Genomic DNA, 24,888 nt, shown 5'->3' on the forward strand with positions numbered 1-24,888 from the left:
TGGAGTTAGAACTTTATTAGGAGAAACCTAGACACAACTGACTAAAATCTCACGTTAAGGAAAACACACAGGTCTTTTCGGGATTAAAAAATACAAATATATAAAAACTTGCAAACAAAAACATGGTTTCCCCCGTTCAGTGTGAATGTGTATTTATATGCACAGGGAGCTGTACCAAAGCTGTGTATCAGGAGCAGGGATTCACTTTCAGTGGCCTTAAGAGAGGGAATGGCTCAGTCCCCTCATCAGCTGGTCCCAGGCCATTCACTTGTGCAGTCCAGTGTTGGGAAGCTGTGGCCTGTGTCTGAAGGGGCAGTGCAGGGTAAACAACAGGGAGCAGCTTGGCTCTGTTTAGCAGATCTTTACCAGAGGGATGTCAGCTCTGCACTGAGGAAATGTGTCTTGAAGGGAAGCTGCCTGCACACCTCACCCACCAGGCTCACAGTGCACCCTTGGGCCCCTGTGGTTGCTCTGAGAGGCTACAGCAGTGGAAAGACCCAGTCCATGGGTTGCTTCTAATGCCATGTGTGCTAGGGATGGAGTGGAGAGGATGGCCTCGTGGCAGAGCAGAGACAAATAACTTGACCTGTGCTGGCTGGCAAGCTTGAGAGAGCAGGCAGGAGCTGAATGATGTGCAGGACCTGAGGAGGACTCTTTCTGCTTGCAAAAGATGCTGAAGTGTTTTGGTAGGTTGGTGTGAAGACACAGGCTGTACCTCTTCTGCAGATAAACAGAGGGTGCTTTTCTCTCAAGTGGGTAGCTGGCAGCACCCTTTCAGCAGCATTCAGGTTTCTTGAAAGATGAGTCTCAAAAAGGGGAAAACCACTTTGTTTCCACATGATACTCATAAGATATCTTTTCTCACAGGAGAGTCTATTTCTGTTAATGGATGCCTTGCTTAGGATTGATGACATGAGTATCTTGGGAAAATTCCCCAGTCTTCATCAACTGGTCATCTAAGTGATTTCCCTGGGGCCAGTCTGCTGCGCTGACTTAGGAATGAGGAAGGGATTCCAATGTTAGACACGAGGCAGCCGTGTGCTGGGGACCACGGGTGTCCTTATTTACGGGGAAGAGTTGTTATATACACAGTGTCAAAAAATTCAAGTAGGATTTATTGTGTAGGTAAACTGGTATAAAATATCTGGGCTCAGGTAGAGAAAGGGAGGGTTAGAAAGAGCCAAAATGAAGCAGATGAGAAAATCTTTCTTTCAGAAAGCCTCCTGGTGTGTTTCTGCTCCAGGCAGGTGAGAAAAGCTTCAGCTCAGTATAATTGCCAAGCTGATGTTGCAAATGTTGAATAGAGACCAGAGAAGTAGAGGTCCAGTTGGTCTGTTGAATACAGTGGCACAGTTGGATACCCACTGGGCAGCCTCAGGAGTCTGCTGGCCTGTGCTCTACCTGGCTAAGGGTGGGGAGTCTCTGATCCCTGTGGGTCCCATGATGAAAATACGGCTGAGGGCTTCATATCCTGAGATTGGTGTCTCTCTTCAGTGCCTGTGGCTGCCCCTGCCTTGAGCTGTGAGAGGTGCTGTCTGCAGTATTAACGATGAAGTTCGCTGGAAAGGATCGAGAGAGGATATTAAAACAGAGAGGTTAGGGGCAAGAGTTTGGAGTCCACTTTGCAGAAGTTTTACTGAGTGCTGGGACAGCTCCTTCTCCTCATCCGTGCTGGAGACAGGTCACACAGACAAATCATCCGACCTTGCCTTGCTGCTGGCACGGCTGGCCTTGCTGAACCGGCGTTTCTCGTTGAAGTAGTTCTCGGGGAAGGCAGGTGCTGCACATTCGCTGGCCACCTCTGGACTCTCCACGTAGCTGGACTTAATGAAGGGCCCTTCCCCAGCAGCATCCTCCTGGCCGTGGACCCTCTCGGTGGCGAAGTTGGCGGTGTTCTGCTGGGAGGCCATCTTGTTGCTGAAGGGGCTGATGAACTTCCCGTTGGGACTTGACAAGCACTGGTTAAAATCTGGCGGTGGGGTGTACATCTGTGCCCTCTCTGCCTGTGGGGCAGACTCCAGCCTGCCGGGGGCTGTGCTGGGACTGGCTTTGTAGGACCGAGAGCACCTCTCTTTGGCTTTCTTCCAGCCCAAGTGGTACAGCTCGGCCAGGCTGAGGAAGAGGGAGAGCACTGCCACAGCCAGCATGAAGACGATGAACACGTTCTTCTCCGTGGGGCGGGACACGTAGCAGTTGACGGGGTGGGGGCACGGTGCCCGCTGGCAGATGTACAGGGTCTCCAGGAAGATCCCGTACAGGATGTACTGCCCCACAATGAAGGCCACTTCCATGGCAGTTCGAATCAAAATGCTGTAGACATAGGTGTTCAGCAGGCTGCCCCTCAGTATGATTTGGCCTCCTGATTCATCCCAGCCAACCAGCTTAGCCTCCTTCTCTGCCATGGAGCACTTCTGCTGGTAGTATGTGTCACCACCGTTTTTCTTCTCCTGGGCCTCTAATTCTGCCTCCTTCATCTTCCTCTTCTCCTCCATGCGCACCGTGTGCATCGCATGGCCCATGTACACCAGGGAGGGGGTGGAGACAAAGATGATCTGGAGGACCCAAAAGCGGACGTGGGAGATGGGGAAGGCCTTGTCGTAGCAGACGTTCTCGCAGCCGGGCTGCTGGGTGTCGCACATGAAGTCAGACTGCTCATCCCCCCAGGAGGACTCTGCCGCTGTTCCCAGCACCAGCATCCGGAAGATGAAGAGCACGGTCAGCCAGACTTTCCCCACCACTGTGGAGTGTTTGTGGACCTTCTCGAGGAAGTCTCCCAGGAAAGTCCACTCCCCCATTTCTGCTCACCAGGAGGGGTGAGAAGTCTTGAGAACTGGCTGCAAGCCCCTGTTGGGAGAAAACAGAGAGTGGTTCTGAGGAGGGTTAGGAAATGCCCAGTTGCTAATGGATGGAGTGAAATGGTTTTTTTTGTTTTGTGTCAGAGGAAATGTTTTCATTTGACCTGAAATGAATGAGGTCTGGTTTGCTGAAAACTTTGTTTCACATCCACTGGAAACCTTGTGTTGTGTTTGGGACTTTTTTTTTCCTTTTTAAATTCAGCTACTGAAACAAAATGTGATCTTTTTTTACATAACACATCTACAGCCTGCTAAATGAGTTCCCAAAACCTTGAGGGTGAGCCAGATTTATTTGTGATTCAGAAAGTCCTTTCACTGTGATCTGCATATTGCATCCTCTGTGGACTTGGTAGTTAAAGCAGCATTCATCTGTCTGTAGACTGCACTCTGGGAAATCCTTAGTGGGCTGATCCCCTGGGAGGTCAGACTGGAATCTACAGCCTGGCTTGAGCAGTGGCACTGTCATATGTTGCCTTTGTGTAATACCTGCACCAACACCTGGAATGTGAAGTGCTCGCAGCTCTGGGCTTCCTTTATGAGCTCAGTGCCACCGCTCAAGTGCAGAGAAAACCTTTCTGTTGCCCACCTGCTCCCTGTCTGTAGGTTTTGCTTTGATTTTGCAGTGTTGCCAGCTTCATTTACAAGCTGCAAATGTTTAGGGGAGTGTAAAGACTTTGGTAGGCTGTGCCAGTCCTGGAAACCTAATCCACTGCTACCCTGTCGTGCCTCTCTGAGAGGGAACTCTGCAAAATCAAAATGCTGGGTCATGCTCCTCCCTCTTTTCTTAAATTCTGAGGAAAAATTCACAGTTCCGATGAAACAGACAAAGAAAAAAGCCTCCTTTGAAGTGCCTCCCAAGGACCAGTGACTCCTGGGAAGTGCTGTCGGTAGGTGGTCTGATGACAGGAAAGGTTTGCTGGACTGGGAGTAAGGTTGCAAAGCGGAGATGCAGGAGAACTTGCTTCAGTTTTGTTTCTGGCCCTGACTGACTGTTTCTGGTCAAGTCACTTAGCCTGATGGATAAAAAGAGAGCAGTGGGTTTAATCCATCTTTTGTAGGGCTCTGTGGGAGTGCTTGAGCAATCATTTGATCCAGTTATGCTCACCATACTTACCTTCCCAGGGCACTGCAAAGCTCTCCCTAGTGCATGAGTTAAGGGCTGGGTGCTATAAAGTGTGCACTATTACCTTGGAGCTAATGTCCTCCCACAGTAATTCTTTTGGAAAATAGCATTTTAATAAGTAAATGTAAAAATAATCATCATAATGAAATATTAAAAGCACTAGTCAAGGTAAATCCCAAAGCCACAGGGACCAAATTGTTAACTCTCCTTTATTGTTCCTTGTCCTGTCTTTAGGAGCCAATTATTTTTATAGTGCAAAGAACATTTGTGGAGAGTAGACACTGTTAAAAGCTGAAAATTTACTGCAGCAATATTGTGTAGATTTCCTGTGAGCAAAAGCTGGAGAACAGATACACTTGTTGAGGGAACAATATCCCCTCCTCTAGTTACGTGAGTGATATAATTTAATGTAGCAGCACACACAATAATTTATCCCATCGTTCGTTCCTGTGCTGTGTCCAGCTGCAAGGATGGATGGGACAAAGATCAAAAGTTGAATCTTTAAATTCCCGGTGCTGCTGAGGGCTGCCCTGGGAAAGGTGAGGATTGCCCGGGTATGGAGACAGGGCAGTGGCCACTTCCTACCCCACCACCTGTCAGGAGCCATGTGAGCAGGGAGAAGGGACATACAGGAAGCAAAAGATGGGCTCTGGCTCTTTCCTGCCCTGGCAGGCATGCTGCAATCATGCTGATGGAGATCCTGGTGGCTGCTTGGCATATGCAGAAGCTTTGATCTGCTGCCAGCCCAGAGCTGGAGGAGCAGTAACACAGAAACTCAGCTGGTCTTTCTGACTGCTCTCGTCTGCACTGGTGAAAACTGGTGAATGTGTGGGTCTGTCTTACCCTCCAAAATGGCTTTGGTGCAGTTACTGCATTCTGGAGAAACTAGCATATGGCTTCATTCCAGGAGCGCCAGGGGATTAAACACAGGCAGATAAATCAGTGATGGGAAATATTTACAGACTGTGGCACTGAAATCAGTGTGTTTGCTTTTTTTCCCCCAGAGTGCAGAGAAGGCAACCAGCTACCTACAGCTCAGCGTTATGTGTGTCGAACATCAATATTCTCTAGCACAGCTGAATGCGTGGAATATTCCTTACAAGGCAGCATGAACAAGGGTGGGTGTCCTCACTTTTCCAGGTGGGTTTATATTGTTTACACATGCCTTTTCTTGTTTCACCTTGCTTGGTAAATACGAACACAGTTCTCCCTGGCTCTGCCAAGGCTGAGTTTTTTCTTACTGCCATGGGGAAGTACAACCACAACCTGAGCCCCTCTTCCCACCAATTCTACTGTGTGCAGGTTGTTTGGGGATTTACAATGGCTTGTTTTCCCCAGGGAAGGCTACTAAACCTAGACACTTGCAAATTGTAAAAATTAGTATGTGCAGGACACAAAGTAAAGCAAACATAAGCGCAAGAGGAATCCAGAAATAAAAAATATGAACGGATGTGAGAAGAGCAGCGATTTACCTGTCTCACACATGCACAGAATATTTTAAGAGGCTGTAAATCAGGACGATCCAAGGCTGGCAGTCGTGAGGCTTAGGCTAGAAAATAGGGACATTTCCTCTGCCCTGCCTTGCACAGACTGTCTAAAGAAGGGACTGCCCTGAGGTGCCTCCTGACCGTCCTGCTACAGCCCTGTAGAGACCTGAGGTGGCTGCTGCAAGGGTGTTGGTGGCCACGTGGGAGCAGATTTTGGAAACCAAGAGGAGTTTCCCTCCTAGAGCAACATTTTTGGCTTAGACATTTGATACTTATTAGCAAGCTATTTTTGCAGAGCCAGACCAAGGGTCTTCTAGAGCATCTAATTCTCTGCTGCCAGCAAGAAAAGAAGGATTGTCACCTCCTGACAGCTTTTCCTGGCTATGCAGAGCTGCCCCTGACCGAGCCTTTCTCCTCATAGCTTTACTATTCTTGGGAATTTTCCATATAGTTCCTTTTCCTCATTCCCAGACTACTGTTGCCCTCACATGCTTTGACCTCTCAGCGTCTGAGCATCTGCAGCCTTTTATATTCCTAGTTTGGACTCAGTTGGACAAATCTTGTCTCACGCTGGTGTGACTGGGTAAAAACCACCTCTGGATATTTTTGTGGGGTCTCAGCATCTGATAGAAGACAGTCTTGGCAGCAGGGTCGTGCACATTCGTGAGCAGATGTGGGCTGTGCCGCCGCCCTTGCATGCTTTCGGTTGGGAGTTTTCTGCTGGATCCACACGGGAACTGGGCGCCGTCAGGAGATCCTGGCACCGGGAGACGCGCGTGTGACACAGACCAGTGCAGCTTGGCACAAGCCCAGCGGCGTGCCCAGCCCAGCCTAATCATCACCTGGAACGCCACTAAAGCTGAGGAAAGCTGAGCATCGCCCCACAGGCCAAGCATGGAGTCTGCTCAGCTCCGGGCTGCCTTGTGACTGCCAAATTCCACGATAAAAATACCCCAGCGGGGACGGCACCTGCTAGTACGCCAGGCTGGCTCGCCAGCCACGGGCTGCTCTCTGCCATTCCTTTTTTGCACTACCTTTATCTGCGGGAGGGGGAGTGTCTGTTGCCCTCTGAGCAGTTTTGCCCATCCTCTTGGTGATGCCATGTGCTCTGAAGGGCAGGCGAGCATTTCGCATCACTGCTGCTTGCTCCAGCCAGCACGCTCGTTCTGGTTGGAACTAGCCAGGGCTCCGATGAACAGCTAGGAGATCCACACCAGAGAGCCAGGAGGGCTGTTCCTGTGCAATCATCTTTATATGAGTTTATTTCCCTGGGGGTGGTTAGGAAGAAAGTTTTCCCCTCTTTAGAAGACAGGCGAGACTATCAGCAGTGGTATAAATAGCTGAGCTCAACACTTCAAGCTAGCTTTTCCCACAAGGAAGGTGACAGGAGGTCGCCATCTCTGCAGGATGTTTCTAAAATAAAGTGGAGAGTCTGATTATAACACTGTTTCTGCTCTCCCTTGCTGGGCTCACCTCTTCCCCTTGGCAGATCCCAGGGGCTCGTGGAGAGGCTCTCTGAGGAAGGCTCCTTTGTGTGAGGCAAGCACAGCTCCTAGGGAGGGGGAAAGTACTGGATTCAAAGCCGTTGTATTTTTGCCCAATCTCTGTGCGTGATTTGCTTAATCAGGTGCAAACGTGTGTCTCTGGGAATTAATGAGATTTCACAGCAAAGCAGAGGGCCCAGGATGTTTTAAGAAGCTCACAAGCCAGACACATGGCTGTGTGGGGAGGCCATGCAAGAAGTGCATCCCCTCCAGGCTACTGAAAGGGGAGGCAGCTGTCCCCTCTGGGTACTGGGCACGTGAGCAGTGACATTGCAGTGGGGCATCCAGGCCAGCTGGGCCACGCTCAGTGCCTAGGAATTGCTCATGGCTTTCCTCCCTCCAGCCGTGTTATCTCATACCAGGTCCAGGCCAGCCCGTGGCACAGCAGATAGAGATCATGGTGGGTGTGTGGGCAGAGATCTTTGCCCTGTGCTGACACTTGTTAGCCTGAAGCCAGACAGGAGTGGAGCCCACACTGCCAAACTCCCCCTCACACCTGTAGGCACTTGGGAAGGACATTTCCAGCTCTGCCCTGGAGGTTGGTTGATGCTACTTTACTGAAGGATCTCTAGCCCCTTGTTGGTAGCCTCACAGCATCTCATGCAGTGTCGATGCTGTCACCTCTGTCTTGCAAATAGTGATCACTGGGGTACAGAAGGGGCAAACTGCTTGTTTGAGGTCACTGTGTTAGAGACAGTCTGGGGACAGAGCTCAGGGGTTGTGACTTGCAAGACTGTGTCCTTTTTTCTACGCAGCACTGCCTCTTAAACTTCATGACAGCAATACAACACTGTTTCTACAGCACATCCGCTTCTACAGACCACAGCCCTACTCTCCTCTGCCCTGGGACAACACCATCTTGGTTACCTGAGAGAAAACCCTCTCCTGCTGCCCTTCTATAGCAGGTACACCTGGCAGAACCAGAAGCTTTTTGTTTTGCGTTGTTTTGTTTTGTTTTGCCTTGTGGGGACATGTGGCTTACAACATTAAATGATGAATAGAGTTAGAAATGCACTGTGCAGAGTGGGTGCAGTGCTTTGGATTACAGAGGATTTGTGATGCTAAAGCCCACCTCAGCAGGTATTTTTTGTTCAGAGTTTACTGGCATTGGCTCCTTCCTATGGATATACAATAGGGAAGCAACAACCTATGAGGCACTTTTGTCCAAACACCATCTCTCTGGCTTCATATATGCATGTATATGCTTATGATAAGTTTTTGCCTGAAACAGGCCATTTCTTTAGCCAAATTTGTAACTCTGATCTGCACATGAGCCTGGAATAAATAGTTTTGTACTTATGCTTTTAAAGAAAAAGAATTGACATGTTTGGAATAGGTTCCATTCTAGTTCCTTGGGTTGAAAGCCCTGTGCTGAGCCAATATCAGAGTGACTTTGACTCTAGGACTGAAATCTCATGTGAGAAGAACAGCTCTGTGTTAACAGCTCCTGTCCTAGAAGACAGACATCCAATGTTTCTTATCTTTCTGCTCCTCCCAAGTTCACTGCAATTTCTGGAAGGGTCATACTGGTATCCAGACCACTGCCCCTACTTGTAGTTGCAGACAGCTTGTTATTCCTTGACGAGGTGTGCATTCCCCCTCCTCTCCAAATGTGGAAAATCTCAGAGTTCACGAAAAAGAGAGTGGGTGAGAAGATAAGGGAGTTGAATGACCCGTCACCTCCTACACACACAGGCACACAACCCTGACGCACACAGAGACACAGACGGAGGGGAATCACTCAGCACCTTCAAGTGTGTACATCAGGGATGTGTTACACACACGGATGATAATAATATGTAGAATATTTTCATCTGAAGTGATGGTAGAAGCTGAAGACTCCCAGTCAGTTGAATTTTTATTAGTTGTCTGTCTAGAACATCTAATGTTATTCCTCCCTCTGTGCTTTCATATATCCAAATATTAGGGCCAAACCCTGCCTGATGTAGTCTCAGGAGACCAAGAACAGAAGAGACCTTGAACTCAGATGAGTCAAGCTGAGGGATGAATTTATCCCACTATCTTTGAAAAGCTGGCATCAAATAGTTACATGATAGTGGCATCCAGGCTCACACTTAAAAAGCAGGGAGCACCTTCTAGTTCTCTTGGGATTCTCTCTCTTTGCCTTTGAGAAATGTGGGTCCCTAGAGACCCCAACAGATGTGACAAAACTGGACTTGGGATAAACTAAATGAAGGATCGCTGTGCTCTTTTTCTAGGAAAAAACCCCCATAAATTCTTTCTCTAATGTAAATGCTGGAAACTTGATGCTGTTTCCAGTATCTTTATCTTTGCAGAGAGAAGCTGTATGAATTTGCAGATGATGGTAAATTGGGCAGCCTAAAGTGGGTGAAATACAGGTGAGGAGATAGCCAAAGAGGGCATAGGGAGCTCTGGAAAACAAGAACAAGCGGAGAAAGTTGGGGGCTGCTGTAGTAAAAGCTATTCCTGAGCTCTGCTGAGAGAAGCTGATCTCAAGCACTGCTCAGTCAGTGGAGAAGGCTGGTGTAAGATGTGCAGTGATGTCAGGCCTCACATTGGGCACAGTATAGCAGCAACAAAACCTGTCCATGTGATTTTAGGCTGGTTCGTAGCCTGCATGAGATGCAACTTGTTATAGTGTTGAAATGAAACAGACTGGAGAGGTAATGGGAGAAGGACAGAGCTCTCATTCAGACTTTTCCCATCCTTTCTTCCTTCCTCTCACTGTAGCATCTCCCTGCCTATCGGTTCCCCATGGTTTCCCTCTAGTCAAACTCCCCCAGAGAGCCTTGCCTCAGTTTTTTGGCAGTTTTGACCAGCTAACTCTAGACAGCACCCAAATTGCTAATGCTTTCAGCCTTAGAAAGGGGAAATTTTCAGCAACTATCTATTTCCCACTTATTTCTACCTTGTCAAATCTCATTTCTTCTTTCTTTCAAAAAATCAGTAGGATTCTTTTCACACTCCAGCCTCATTGCCTCAGTCTGGCTATGTGAGTGGATTATTTTTTGTACTCAGTGTATGTACCATATACATATATGCACAACCCCCTCCCCCTTTTGAAATCAACTAATACTAAACCGGCAAAGCCCAGCGGTAGGGAGTTAGGAAACGCTGGGGTGACTGTTCCCAGTAATCTTATTTCAATCTCTTTGTGCCTGTGCCTCTTAGAGTCCTTAACCACATCCTCACATTGTCACCTCATTCTTTGCACAGGATGCCTGCCTTGTTCTGTGCCAGCCTGGCGGGGGCTTTCTTTAACAGCAGCTATTCAGTGTTTTGTTTTCTCCTCATTGTTCAGTGGGTGGCCTATGCCTCATTTACTGTACATTATTCAAGTCCAGCTCAAAAGACAGAATTATTAGTTTCCTCATGGGTTTTCCTATGGCTTTCATCACAACAGTATCTGATCGCTTCACAATTATAAATCTACTTACTTTCATTACCACCCAGAGGTGAGGAGATGGTAGTAGATCAACTGTGCAGCCGAGGAACTAAGGCAGTGAGAGATTAAGATAAAAACTGTTCATTAATTTTGGAAGCTCTTTGGTGATGTTGCTAATCTGTTGGTGCTTTTTTTCCAGTGTACTTAGCACTGTGTAATGGGTATTCAAAGCAGAGCTCTGTCTGCTTTGTGCTGGAGTGGGAGAGTTTATCACTTCCACCGGTTGTACTATGTGTAGAAATCAGATATCCTAAAGACAAGAAAGGAGCATTTGTGGGGGAATGTGGCTTAAGCGATTTGCCCCATGATGACAGAGGAAATTGGAGTAAGAAGCAAGAATTAACCCCAGTCCTCTTGGATAGCTTTATCTGATTACAAACTGGAGACAGCTTTTTTCCCATCCCACTATTCCCTCCTTTCTTCACCAGACATCTGAGTGCAGCAGAAGACCCTGGAGCTTTGCAGGGGTCACCCTTGCCAGAGTGCTTCACTTTCTGAGCAACCCTGTGCCCTGACCAAGGCATCTGTCACCTTTTCTGCTTCTAAGGGAGAGGAGCTTCATATGGAAATTCTCAGCCATTCTCAAGGCATATCCGTAATGACATAAAAAATGGAGAAAAGCAGAAATGTAAGAGTAAATCCCGTAGTTCTTACATTAAATCCCCCTGACCTCTCTTCAAAGAACACTAGAGAGACTTAAAAGTGTGCATCTCTCTGCTCATTGCATGCTGGGTGGCATGAATATTTCTTTGTTTCAGGAAAGAGCTGGCATGCCAAGTGTGGTTCACAGAGATCTCTCTGTTGCTTATCAATAGCAATAAAATTGATTCATCTCCCCACCCGCCCCCCCCCCCCCCTTTAATGAATTCTTAGCCCAAAGATTGAAGTCTCTCTGTTGTCTCCTGGGAATTATTTCTAATTTTAAGCCTCTGTCCTCGTGCCTCATACAACAGCACCCAAAGTGTGGAGCAGTCTCCGAAATGTGCTCCCTAATGACATAATGTAGTGCTGAATTACTCATTCCTCCTTGCCTATTTTCAATGCTGCAAGATAAGTCAGAAGATGGGCAAATGTGTGCAGAATGTGTGAAATCTGTCTGAAGGTCAAAAAGAGAAGAGAGGCTAAGGTATGAAGTTCTGTATTTTCTGTCAGAGTTTAAATTTTTTAATGCCCATAATACTAAAAATATGGTGGTATTATATACTGTTGAGTGGAAAAAAACCAACAACCCCAAATACTTATAGTAACAGGAATACTTAACATAGTTCCCAAGCGACCAGAGCCTGATGAGTATTTTAAACCCTGAAGCCTCAGGAATTCTCCTAAAGTACTGCTCTGCTCCCAAGGAAAAGGGGAGCAAAGTTGGAAATGTGTTCTTTTCTCAGAATAGATTTTGAAAACAGCAGCAAATGCAGAATTTCTTGTCTCCTGGTACAAATCCTGAATACTGTGAGGCTTCTGAATAACTGTTTAAGCTGCTCCTAGCTGCACACACATACGCACACATATGTTACATGCATGAAGTTCTTTAGTTTTAAAGAGAGGAACACATAGCAGCAGTAGGGGAAAACTCTCATAGACACTGCTTCACCAAGGAATTTCGATGGGTTTATCATCACAGAGGAAGAGTTCAATGCTTAAGCCTCATTCAGCACAAGACTTTTTTAGTTGAGGTTTATCCAGAAAAGCCACTTATAGGATCCTCTAAAAGTTTTTATGGTACTTCAAGGACAGAGGCACTGCCTCAGTTTACCTGAGTTGTTAAAACCAGAATGCCACAAAGCTCCTTAGACATGACAAATGAGCAGCCAAACAATCCTTTAGGAAATCAGAGGAGCCACCACAGATCTGAGGTGGCAATTAGACAGCAACTTTTACACTCAGTGAGATTGCTTCTTTCCAGCTGGGTGTATAGGGGTACCATAGTCTTAAGGTGGGCTATTCTTTGAAAAAGCAGTGTTAAATTATGGAAATGTCATTGCATAATTATTCCAAGTACAAAGAGGGGGGGAAATTAGGAAGGCAAATAAAAAGAAGCAGCAGCTGCTGGTGTGGGAGAGGACATTTGTCCCTTCAGGTCTGCGTGCCTCCTTGCTGAGGCTGCCATGGGCAGTGTCAGGATGGAGGAGAAAGGCATTCCCTGGCGGCACGCACAGAACGTGTGACTGCGAGATACCAGCGAGGCACTTCTCTACACTGGAGTTACATTCCCAGGCTCCGTGTCACAGACCAGCCAGGACACCATACTCTCAAGGAGAAGAAGCTGCAATATTTTGGAAGCATCCTGCACACTGCAGAATATAGGTGGTTAATGCAGGCACTTGATAAAGTGTTTGTACCCCGAGAGCCTCTCCTAGGTAAGAGTTCCCTTCACCACGGTCCCCCGAGCAGCTTGACAGCATGCTGAAATGGGATCTGACAGAAATGGCAATTTGCACTTCATACTGTCTGAGGGAGGATGTTTGGGGCTCTTATCCTGCTTTCCTATACATTGGAATCTATTGGTATCTATGCTCATCACAGGGAAGTTACTTGTTATTTCTGTAACTGCCTGTGGCAAAACAGTTTAATTTTTAAAATGTCCCAAGCCCACCATGTTACTAGTGGGAATGTTTTGAAGAGAAAATGAAAGAAAAAGTAAAATTTAAAGTTATTTTTGGCCATCCTTCTTTTCCTGCCTCTCCAAATCCTTTTTCTCCCTCATGCTGTTTTCCCCTTGAGTGTAATAATTTGATCTACCATCAGCACTTCTGCAGTTCAATTATTTCCCCCTCATGGTTGCTTACCTGATTTCCAGTATCTTGTCTTCAGTCTCCTTTCCTTCCTTTAGCACTTTTCCTTTTGGTAGTTAAGTTGAACTCCTTGTCCTCCTCAGTCGCTTCGTTTCATTCCTTTAATATGGTTCTCTCTCTCTCTTCCTCTCTTTTTCTCCACCCCTTTTCTGTGTCACTTTCTGTCTTCCCCACTGCCTCTCTGCCTTTCCCCCTCTTCTTTCTTCACCTACTTTTCTTGTCTCTCCCACCCCCTCCAGCCTAATCTTTCTATTTTCAAACCTGGTTTCCCGTTGTTTTTCCTTTAAAGACCATGGATCTCATTCCTCCCTCTCCATTCTCAGCCTCTCCCTGTGCCACCCTCCCCATGCCGACAGGATGCATTCGCTGCTGGCTTCGCGCAGTCCCTTCCAGTCACTGCTGCCACTGTTCCTTTGCACATCTTCCCACAGAGATCATTCTACAGTCTAAGCCTTCCCCAAACCAAAAGAGACAGGCTTGCCCCACAGTTACTCCAGCCTGGCCCTGGAAAGCTTTTTCTGTGCAAGAAGAAGGACAATTCAACCAACAAAGGGCATATTTCTGACTCCTTCAAGCTTAATCTGGCAAAGCAGAGTTCATGTGGAGAAGGGTCTTCCACTTCTTCAAATCACACAGAGCTTGCTCTGCTGGCTTCGACTGGGGGCCCAGCACAGCTGCAGCCTTGTCCTAAAGGGCACCAAATGCTTCCCAGGGACTTTTTACATGCCCCTTACTGATAAATAGAGAATAATCTGCCTGTCAAGAGAGGTGCTTTTTGTCACACCACCCTACCACCACCTCCCCACACACACAGTCAGATGCTTGAGCATTTGGGGCTCTCTTAAAAATATTTGTGACATATCAAGTGTCTGAAGGTCTTGTATTTCATGTATGTGTCAAGCTGAGCCTCTGATTCCACATCAGGAATGGCCCAGCGAGGAGGCAGAATCAGAGATGCCTTCTGGCTTTGGTGAAGGTCTCAAAGAACCGGCGGCAGGAGAGCGAGATTTGTGCGGAAGACTCTGCTGACCTGAGAACTGACTTGCTGCACACAAGCTTTGGTGGTTATCCCTCTAGCAATCCTTCCCAGGCTAGATATCTCCCATCCAGAACAGTGCCTGGTGGTCTCTATGCATCAGCAAATGCACATCAGGAAACAAAAGCAGTCCAGGGACTAAAACACAGTGCTGTCAACTCTTCCAATAACTTTTCTCTCACTAATTTAATACCCCCTTTAGTCACGAGATTGAAAGCCAGTCTACAAAGCAACAGTTCTGTCCAGAGGCAACGTCTGGAAGCATGTCCTATGTGGACACTCTCACTCTGAAGTTAGGAGTGCAACTCTTTTCCAGGAGGGCTGTATCCTCACTGATGGTTAGTGCAGGATGCAGGGCATAGAGTGCACAGTAAATTCCCACAGCATCTCAGTAACCTCCTGGCATGGAGAAACCTATAGGCATTTGCTGCTTCATTTCTAACTTTATTGAAAGCCCTTCTGTGGGTTTAAGGAAAATAGAAATGTTTCTGGGGTTGTTTCTCCCTCTCCTGTGTGGCAGTTGTGTATCTGCAATGGAAATTCATGGGAAGGAGAATATTATTCCATTTTTTTTGGTCTTTCTGGAGTAATTTCCATGAAGCATTATTATGTAAAGTCATGTTGATTTTATGCCAGTGAGATTGTCAAGGAATTCATCATAGAAATGTCCAAAAAAAAGGTGTTAATAATACAGGTCTAGCTCACAGATGGCTTTGGGATAGGCTAGGGATAAGGCTTGTCAAGTGTTTTTCACATGCTGTAGAGAGACAGGTCCTGTGAGAGAGCTGTTGGAAATGCACTCACCTCCCTGCGTGGCTGACACTTTGCTGTACACTGAGGGTGATCAGGTCTGATTCTCCCTCCTCATTCCTTTGTGTTTCCTGTCCAAGTGTTGCTCCTGAGTGGCATGCAGAGGTAATCCAGCAGATACAGTCTGGTTCTGCTGAATGTACGAGGGAGGAGAGAAGGTTTCTGTCCAACACGTGCATGGTGCACAAGACGTACCTGCTATGAGCTCTTTTTGTTTTGGTGCTGGTGGTAACTGTCTGGATTTTGTTGCACAGAAGGGAAATGGTAGAAGGCAGACGGGGAGGCAAAAGACAGAAGGGTGTGTAGAGATGTTGTATGGACACTTCAGCCAGCCCCTCAATGTGTCATCCCTTCTCTACTGCACCCTCTTCAAGGGAAAACAGAGGTGTCCTGGCAGCTTCTCCAACCCCTCAGCTAGAAAAATAGCTGGTTTGACCACTCCTAAGCATGGAAAAAGAATTTTGGCTCCCCTTCCCAAGAGCCTCTTATGCAAAACTTGTCTGATTTGAGTGAGGAGAGCAAGTGGAAGAGAATGCTCTCCCAGACAGAGGGAATGAGGAGAACAGCTGACAGCTTGCCATGTGCAGCTCGCAGATCACAGCAGTTTGTGATGCTGTGCAATGGATTTTGAAGGAAAGCAGAAACAAAGCCAGGAGGAAAAGGGAAAATAAGACAACATTTACTATCTTTTGATCAAAAGTTAAGAGCTTTCTTGGATTATGATTCCTGACCCCCTAGATAAAAGAAATATAGCAGACCTTATCTACCTGGAGTTCAGTGAACCATATGATATGGTGTCCCAGAAGAAACAAATTAGTGTAGAAGATTCAGTTGAGGAAGACAGGGATTATTAAATAAATCCTCAAGTGAGTAAGAGACTGACAGAACTGATACACCGGTTCCTTAATAGGCTGAAGGGAAATTATCTGTGAGGCTGCTTAAAGATTGCTCTTAGGACTGATCTTTTTTTATAGTTCTGTTAATTACCTTGGCACGGAAAGTAGAAATACTAATGAAATCTGCTGATGAAACAAAGCTGGGAGGTATCATGAGGGCAGAGGTGGATTCCAGCACTACAAGAGCTGAAGGCTCTTTCTGACTGGAGTGATCAAGGTGAGATTAAGTGGGAGAGTGCAAAGTCGCACACTAGGAACTTGTTGCTTGAGGAGTAACAGGAATCTCCATCTCCCAGGAGAGACAGATGGAGAAAGATGGGGAAAGTTCATGGTTCAAAGGAGGGGGAACCAGCGATGCTATGTGGGGGTGAAAAAGGCAAGCAAACTTTGAGGATGTAGCAGCATTTCCAGTTGCAGTGAGTGGAAGTAATGTCATCTAAGAGGATGAGACTTCTCCAAAATAGTGTGTGCAGTGCTGCCTCCCCACATTCAAGGAGGATATTCAGCCTGGAGCAGGTGCAGAGGAAGGCAGTGGGGTGGTCAGAGAGACGGAGGGTGTCTCAGCCAACTGTGTGTTTACTTATCAGTCACAGCAGTGACTGCACAGAGATATTTGAGCAGATTTGAAAATAGATGTGGTACCAGTTTGAGCTTTTCAGCATTAATTATTTCGCACTGAACTTCATGCTAGTGCAGCAACATGAAGTAATTAAACCACGGTGTGATGTGCCTGCAGGGTGAATACTATAAGGGAGCTTAGTTACTTAGTCTGGCAGAACAAAGGTTAAGAGAGGAGAGATTTGCTGCCTATAAATACTTTTAGGAATTGGGGGCTGGGAAAGTAAAGTGCTCAGGAGAGAGCAGAGCTACATAAGCTAAAGGACAATGTGGCACAAGAATAAATAGATATAAATTGGCCATGAATGAATTTAGGTTGGAAATTAGAAGGTTTCTAAGCAACAGGGCAGGGAAGGAGGTGCTGGAACAGCATTTTAGCAGCACAAGTTAGGGTGGAAACCTAATGAGATTTAGGACAGAGTTTAGTAAGTTTAGAAAAGGCCATTTGTTTTGTACTTGCCTATTATTCAAAGGGATTGAATCTGATAAGCCAAGAGGTCCCTTTTTCATTCTATTTCCTGTACTTGCCTTATTGCCTTATCACATCTGCACCCTTGCACACAAAAGCCAGGTAAATCTGGAGCAGAGTTTGTGTGATGAGTTTTTCAGCATTGATCCCATGGATATTTAATGGAGGGATTCATTCTGTGCCTGGGATTTAAACAAGCAAAAAGAGCAAGCCAAGACAATGCATCGAGAAGTCTGCAAATATGCAGTAGTGTAGATGAGAGCTCACACAGGAAAGAGCTTCTTCACATAAAACAGATGTTCCCAGAGCATCTGGCTTTGCTGGAAGGCTGTTTCAAATGCAGGTAGATGCTCTCCTGAGATGTGCAAACTGAAAGAGATTGTCTGAAGGGAAAATGTCTTGTGCATTCCTGCCATTACCGAGGACTTTGTCCTTGGGGAGGATGTCAGGTTATACTGCACTGGGAAATTCTAGGAAAAAACACCACCCAACAGTATTTGATGTTTGAGTTCATGTCTGCTGCCTGGCCACAGCACTGCACTTATTCTGGTTCTTCATAATGTCCCATGCTGGACAGACACCTCTAGTACCTTCTCTAAAGCACCAAAGGATGGTGCCTTCCTGGTGAAACATTTTATCTCAAATCCCCATGCATGGATATGATTGAAAGAGAAGGCCAGAGAGGGAAGTTCTCTGTTATACATTAGACCTCTGGAGACAGTTTGAAGGCATCCTCCAGCAGGAGGCAAATTCCCAAGGACAGGCTGGGCCCAAGGGAAGAGGAGTAGCAAAGGCCCCCGAATGAGAACAGTTTTATAGTCACAGTTTCTTATTTAGTAAAAAATCCCAAATTATTCTATATGGATGGATGTTTTCCTCTTCCCAGCCCAGAGTACCATACCAGCACAGAGTGAGGAAAAGAGGAAACAAGAAACAGCAAGGTGTGAAATATCATTGTGTGCTAGACTCATTTGCCAGTAAAGTTTTCAGCAAGAAAAACTGGAAGAGGTTTTCATCTCACTGAGGAGAAATTGCCATCTATCCCAAAGTAAATGCTGGGTTGTCAGCTTTATGTTATTGGAAACAAAGTAGGGCCCTCTCACCCCTCCTGCTTCCACCTCTCAACTCTGCAGCATCTCTGAGTAGTTGAGAAGTGCTTTGCACATGATAATGAAATTGCAGCTCCTATAAACACCCTCCTTGCTTTACAGGTGGAGGAACCAGACCATGGAGAGCATAAAGGATTTGTCTAAAGGATCAGCAAGTCATTTTAAAGCAAGGAGTCCCCATCTATCTAGCCACCAGACATTCATCTTGTCCTGCAAACTTCCAGCTAGCTGAATTGCTGCTTGACAGAAATATGTGTGTATATGTAAATACATAGCTATGTTTCCCAAAGAAGAAAAGAAAGAACAGACCTTTACCTCTTTTTGCTGAGCCTGCACAGGTAGAGAGAGGAACAGGTAAAGTTGACTGAAGGGTGGGGTGAGCTTTAGCAGAGCCCTTTGGTCTTGCTGGAGCCCACCTCTCTGCCAGTGTTCGGCTCCCAGAAGAGATCCTGAAGTGTCTGAGGGAGGACACTCCGGGCAGGGTGAGCAAACCCCAGCCAGCTCCCAGGAGCTCAGCCTGTGGTCTGACACTGTCTCACTGGCTGGAGATCCCCTCCAGCCTGGAGGACCAGTGCTGGGGGAGACTTGCTCCTGAGCTGTTCCTGACATGCACTGGCAGCTGTCTGCCTGCTATTCTTTTAAAGGGTCTTCGTGGATCAGGATAAAATGTGATCTTACGCAGACGGCATTGTAAGCACAACTTGGCTCAGGTTCAGCTCTTCCTCTGGCTCCCAGCTACTCTATTTTTATTGAAGGAATTTGAGGCTATCAGAAAGGAAGTCAAATTGTTTTAGGAAAACAATAGAAAAGCAACTTGAAGTTTATTAGCTTCCTGCCCAGGGCCTGTGACCAACTTGTCAAACTTATTAGCATGATGGCAGAACTATTTATTTAAAAGGGCTAGCTACAGGACCCACAATTTCATTCCTTTTTGGGCCTTAGTGAAAACAAAGGAAAGCCATAAAATAATATCTGAAGGGAGCAGATGGCTAACTGGTAAATGGTGTGAGTAAGGTTGGCCTGTGAGCCATTTGTGGTGTTCACCAGAGCAATGGCTTTTGTGCGATTTGTTATCAAATGAATACCTGGGCTTGCAATCACAGGCCAGTCCCATCACCCCTAATTCCTTACTGTGGCTCAAATTTTCAAGTGGAAGCCTCACACCTAAGAAAACAAATTTGGCAGGAAAAGGTCTTCATTTAGAGCTACTGAAAGGAGCGAAACAATGCAGCAGGTCTGCAGAAGAGCCAGGAATAGAGCCCAGGTGTCCCTGACCCTGTTGACCCTGTTGCTGGAGCCCCTCGACTGCAAAAAATATTTATATCCTTCAGAAGCAGCTGCAGTCCGCTTCCCCATCCAGCTCCCCCAAAGCAGCCACACCATGAAGTCACTGAATGCATGTTGGCATGCGGCTGGTGAGAAGAATGGGCAGCCAAACCATCAGTCACGAGCACAAAGTGTCTGTGAGCCTGAGCCTTCCTGAGGAGCTGCATTGTTTGCAACGAAATGAGAAGAGAATAAAACAGGTAACTGAGAAGCATTTGCAAACTTTACCCAATGCAAAGCCATATCCCTTTTTCAGAGGGCCCTCTGCTAACTGAGTGTTTGACCAGCTTCCAGGGAGGATATAGGAAGAACTCACCTCTCCTTTCAGTGGTGCAGTCTCGAGGAACTCAGGCGCTGAGGTACTGAGCTCGCAGAGCTATGCACACAGGCTTTGCACAGCTCAATAACCACTTTTCAGATAAAAGGAAGAAGAACCTACCTCAAAAATTCTCTTCCTTCTTCTCCTCATTACCTTAAATAAAAGTGGGAATGCAAAGCTGCAGTTTTCTCTGAGGCCTGGGGCAATGATGCGTCTTGTATTCGCAAGTGATAGAAGATCTTGGTTTAGAGGTTCCTTTTAATTTATCCAGGTTAGGTGTTTCTAAAAGAGTCAAATTGTGTGCATTATCTCTGGAAGGGCCTAAGAAACTGGGTCTTAAAAACTTCGTAATTTTAATGTAAATGCAACAGTCTTCCATTTATTTGAGGTATCCTTGCAGCTTTTAGAAGGTTTCTGTAATTTCTGTCCCTCTGAGATACTGCCTTGGTAAACAAATCAGCCAAAGGAGGGCACCGAGCAATGCAGCATCCTAGCTCATTACAGTTTGTAAGTGTTTACTTAAAATTAAGTACATTCTTGAGTTGCATTGATTGCAGTGTAATTTAATAGTCTGGAAGTTAGGCACCCTACACTGCCAGCCAGGCCGGCTTTCCTGGGGGAATTCCGAGGCAGACAGCAGATAGTGGATATACTTCTCCATAGCCTCTGCAGGAAGAGATGCCACGTGCAAATCGCATGATGGTGCTCTGGCAGCGGAAAAATATTTTCCTTGCACTTATTTGTGATCTCTGTCATCTGGGCTGGCATCACTTAATCTGTGCTTTGTTCTAGTAAGTAGTGTGTCAATCCTGAATGTGAGATGTGAGAATCTTTTTGTCAGTCTCTCAGGACTGCCGGGCTCTTGGTAGCCCCTGAGGCTGAGATCCTGCAAAGACTTGGTCATGTGAGTAACTTGATATAGTTACAGCTTGGGGCCATCTGTGTGGGTAAGGCCCCTCTGTGTGCAAATATCATGGACTGGAAAATGCTGTATTTGTTGAAACTCCTGGTTTTTTTCTTCCAGGACCCAGCATGGTTTCTCAGAAACTTCTGGAATGACAATGGTTCCTACCCTGCTGGACGCATGGATGCTGGGGGACTTCTCACCCCAGAAGGCTGTGACATGCAGCCATGTGGTGCCAGTGCTGGCACTGAGTTCCTGGGATGTGCTCTCCCATCCTGGAGTTAAGGAATTGTGCTGCTGCAAGATCCCAGCTCTAAATCTTGAGGCTTTAGGAAAAGTCTGGCAAGGTGGAAAGAATCACAGGCACATGTCTCTTCCTAAAGCAAGCTGGAGGGTAGAAGGACCTCAGCCTGCTCTATACATTCTCCACAGAGGGAAGAGAAATCAGGACTTGCATCTGCTCTGAAGGAAAAAAATCTCTAGAGCTTTCCCTGGAAGTCAGCTTCAGAGGAAGAAACAGTTGAAAGGATTTGAGGGAAAAGAGACACGTGCTTGGATGATGGTGAGTGAAACTGAAAAGCAAACAGCCTGAGTTATGGGAGGCTTCTCAGATGGTACTTATTGCTCCCAGCCAGCTTTTTCTCTTTTGTGATGGTCTGAAAGAATCTCAAGGCATGACGTCCTGGGTAAAATTAAGAGCTTGATTAATTGCAGAAATACATGAGTAATGGTTCTTCCCAGCAGTTTTGTGATGTGTGTTGGCTGGATTCTGAAGCCTTCTATAGAGTAAATCACAGCAAATGGAGGGGGCAGGAGGACACTGCTTCAGGGCAGGAGGACTCAAGCAGATTAGAAGGGTGCATTTTACACTAGAAGACCAAATATCCATGCGTGTGCAAGAGCTCACAAGCCCAGCAGTGCTGTGGGGCAGGGAAAGTGCCTTTCAAAGGGCTTCCCTTTTCCAAAGTGTGCCATGAGCACTGTGAGAAAAGCAGGCAGGCCTGCTCCTTCATGCTGCACTTCTGTGTGGCTGCATGAAGGCAAATCCTCCCACAGGGATGCATCAGGCACATGGTGTCCCGAGGATTTATCAGAGGGAAGCTTGGAAAAGATTTGTACCCAGGTTTGCTTTCTGGAAGGGTGAAGGATTTGGTCAATTCAAATCTCCTTAATTGTTTTTCTGGACACCTGGGTTTCCTGGTAAAACCCTGTCTGACTTTCTACCAGCCCCCCCTGCCCAGAGAGGTGAGAGGCTGCAGAGGAAACAGGTGTATGCATGAGTCACCTGCAGCCACAAAGGCAAGGAAGTGGTGCCCTGGCTTCTCCCCACAGCCATAAAGGGAGCCCTGCTGGCTCTCCAGGTGGCCACAAGGTCATGTTTAAAGCTACAGGGAGTGGGTAGGAGGCTAGGGAGTTCTCTGAGGACTGAAGTCCTGCCCGTGGCCTAACGTAGAGGTTTCCTCACTTAGCTTCCCATTTATTTTAATTTGAATTCTCTCCTGGTGCTCATACATAGTGCAATGCCCTGCTCCACATAAATCCAGGCACTGCATTCTCACTGGGTCCTTTGCATGCTGGAGCTCCTTGTTTTTAATGCTAAGTGGAGACAAAGATGAAGTAGGACCATAGGACACCTAACAGAAAACTCCCCAAATTGCTACCTGTACTGAAATGTTTTGTTTGTGGGTTAATGTTTTTCATCTCTCTGATTTGGTGATTGACAGGTGATGTCAATATGGGCTTGCACTGTGCAGAGACTCCTGGATGAGCTCATGCAGAAACCTGGGGATAAAATCTAACCAGTAAGTGATGTCAGACAGGACTGTGTTTGTTTGCTGATATTTGTAGTTTTCCTTGAACTGGTGAAAAAATATATTTAAACTTGATTGAAACAGGCTGAAGTAGCTATAAAGTAATTGGTTTTGCTCTGAATCTTGCAGTTTTGTTTGGCTTCTTGTTGTGAAATGTTAAATTTATTTTCCTTAAAAACTACCCCTCAGGTTCAACTGGGATATGAAAAAATAGCTATCAAAATAATAAGCAATTTTTTTTCCTGGTTGGGAGTGATCAGTTTCATCTTTCTGTGTGTGAGAAACAGAGATGCCTAAGCAGTGCACATTAGTAGGATAGATGGTTTTTGCATGTGATACCCATGTGATATGGCAAAGGGGCTTCCTATAATTATCCTATGCCTGTGGAAGGAGAGCAGTAAATTGGTTCTTTCAGCCCAAGAGGAGCCCAAGACTGATTTTTCTGACAACGCTCTCAGTATTTAGGAGTGTTGTCACCAAACCAGAGACAGCACAGGATGTGGCCACTGAAAGAGTGCTTCAGAAAACGAGTGGCAGTGGTTAAAAGCCACACAAGATTGCTCACAAGAAGCAGAGAATAGGGAAATGGGAATCCTTGATGTTGTCCGCTATTCCCACACTCTTCCCCCACTTTCCTCTCAGGCCAGATTTGTGAAGAACCATGTTTGTCCCTCAGGGAAAGTAACAATTTAACACAGCAGGGAAGGAAGAGGTTTTGCGATGTGCTGCATGAAATGATGCAGGTATCGCTCGACCAGCATCTGGTGAAACGTTCCTAAATAGCCTCATCTTCCTGTATCAGCATTTCCAACATCAATAACTTTATTGGTAATAATCACTAAGGTCTGGGATTTCTTGGAGGAGGATGGATGGCTGCATTTGGGGAGAGAATCTAAAGGGCTTTGAAGTATCCTGATAGAAAAATGCTGAGGCAACACCACAATTATTGAGCTGAGAAATCTGCAACGATTTGCAGTTCCCAAATTGTTTGGAAAACATGAGAAATGCTGCCTTGAGAGTAGCTGCTGATGCCTTAATGCCATCAGATTCCTAAGAGCTGGAGAACTCTCGATGTACCACAATCTAGGGTGAATCTAAACCTGACTTAAATGTTTCTCCTGGAGCTCTTGTGGCTGTCTGTGCTGGCCCCATGAGATGCTTTCTCTAGCACTCCCTACAGCCCTATCCCAAATACTTTTGAGAGAAGTTCTTCTCCCATTTCTATCTGGTAGGTCTGAACAAAACCAAGCCAGTCTTCCAGTCAAATTCTTTCTAATCCAGGTCACACAACTTTACCTTCCACCTGACCAATCCTTTCCATTTCTTTCTCCTCTCAGAACTCTGATCACTCTTGCATTAAAAAAGATATTTTGATAAACCACTTCATATAGTTAAAAAGAATTATTCTCCACCCTGAAAAGTGGACCCATGTGAAAACTCCATCACAGGAATGGCACAAAATTATCTTTCAGCTACCAAAGTGATGTGAACTAGAAGCCCGCAGCTGTGTGAGCAAATAGACGAGGCTTAGAGGAATCCATGCAGAGCTGAGTGGTGATCTGTGGACTGGTATCTGGCCTGCTTTGTGCAGGCAATCTGCTCTGTGCTGACCTGCATGGGAGCTCACATTTTGTTTCCAAGCACAACAAAGCTGTGAGATGGTTCAGATATGAAAAAAAAGAAGATGGAGATGAAGAAACTTAATGTGATGCCAACATTAATATTATCTGGCCTTGGCAATGGTCGGAGTGCTCCAAAGATGGAAATTTCTGGGCCTTCTGCTTCCTTTAGCCTTCTGCTCTTACCTCCTGTCCAAGTGGCTGAACCCAGCCGGTGATGGTCAGAAATGCCCTGCAGCATTTCCAGTTGTTGGAGCAGAACTCTGGTGACTATGGTGACATAGTCAGTGTGGGTGATACACAGAAATTCATTCTGGACTGGGTTGTGAGGTGCAGTGAAGGAGAATGGAGACACAGCAGAGAAGACCCATCACTTCTGTACCTCAAGTCATCTTAAAGCTGTCAGAGTTCTGGACCTGTTTGAGGCTTCTTGTATTACACAGAGCAGCCTCCAAGCAGCTCTGTCTGAAAACAGTTTGTCCTCTGAGCTGTACCCCTCCTCAGCTTTGCCACCATCCAGGTTAGACTCCTAGTCTGTCTGGTAATAAAGATGGACTGCTGGAAGAACTGGTGTCAAAAAGGAAGGCTGGTCTCAGCTGATAAAATGAAATAGCAAGAAGTTCAAGTCTCTTGATGTCCCTTCCCACCTGAATTTTGCTGTGATTATAAATTATTGGGAGCAGATGGTCTGCAGCAGGTCGAGGTCAATGCAGCATCTTCTATACAGGTAAATCTTATCAATG

General features: G+C 46.3%; 1 protein-coding gene and 1 long non-coding RNA gene across 7 annotated transcripts; one reads left to right on the top strand and one right to left on the bottom strand.

Moving 5' to 3' along the window:
* On the bottom strand, positions 1 to 18,569 carry GJA5 (gap junction protein alpha 5). Of its 6 annotated transcripts, none has more exons than XM_048295358.1 (3): positions 18,482 to 18,566; positions 13,223 to 14,792; positions 1 to 2,844 (listed from the first exon to the last, which is right to left on the bottom strand). In XM_048295358.1, the coding sequence occupies exon 3, from the start codon at positions 2,793 to 2,795 to the stop codon at positions 1,683 to 1,685; it is 1,113 nt and encodes a 370-aa protein (XP_048151315.1). In that variant the 5' UTR covers positions 2,796 to 2,844; positions 13,223 to 14,792; positions 18,482 to 18,566; the 3' UTR covers positions 1 to 1,682. The 6 variants fall into 6 exon arrangements, with proteins under 6 accessions (XP_048151315.1, XP_048151320.1, XP_048151319.1 ...); XM_048295363.1 differs by lacking the exon at positions 13,223 to 14,792 and adding an exon at positions 15,069 to 15,204 and having other exon boundaries at positions 18,482 to 18,562; XM_048295362.1 differs by lacking the exon at positions 13,223 to 14,792 and adding an exon at positions 15,069 to 15,207 and having other exon boundaries at positions 18,482 to 18,559.
* Positions 12,478 to 22,518, top strand: LOC125321924. The gene is made up of 4 exons (XR_007201766.1): positions 12,478 to 12,793; positions 18,269 to 19,692; positions 20,836 to 21,277; positions 22,440 to 22,518. It is a non-coding gene; the product is annotated as an uncharacterized LOC125321924 (long non-coding RNA).
* Positions 22,519 to 24,888: the final 2,370 nt, after the last annotated feature.

This window comes from Corvus hawaiiensis, chromosome 2 (assembly GCF_020740725.1).
Source record: "Corvus hawaiiensis isolate bCorHaw1 chromosome 2, bCorHaw1.pri.cur, whole genome shotgun sequence".
Classification (NCBI taxonomy): domain Eukaryota; kingdom Metazoa; phylum Chordata; class Aves; order Passeriformes; family Corvidae; genus Corvus; species Corvus hawaiiensis.

Excerpts from the sequence above, each read along its gene's own strand:
- GJA5 (XM_048295359.1), bottom strand. The coding sequence starts at position 2,795 with ATGGGGGAGTGGACTTTCCTGGGAGACTTCCTCGAGAAGGTCCACAAA.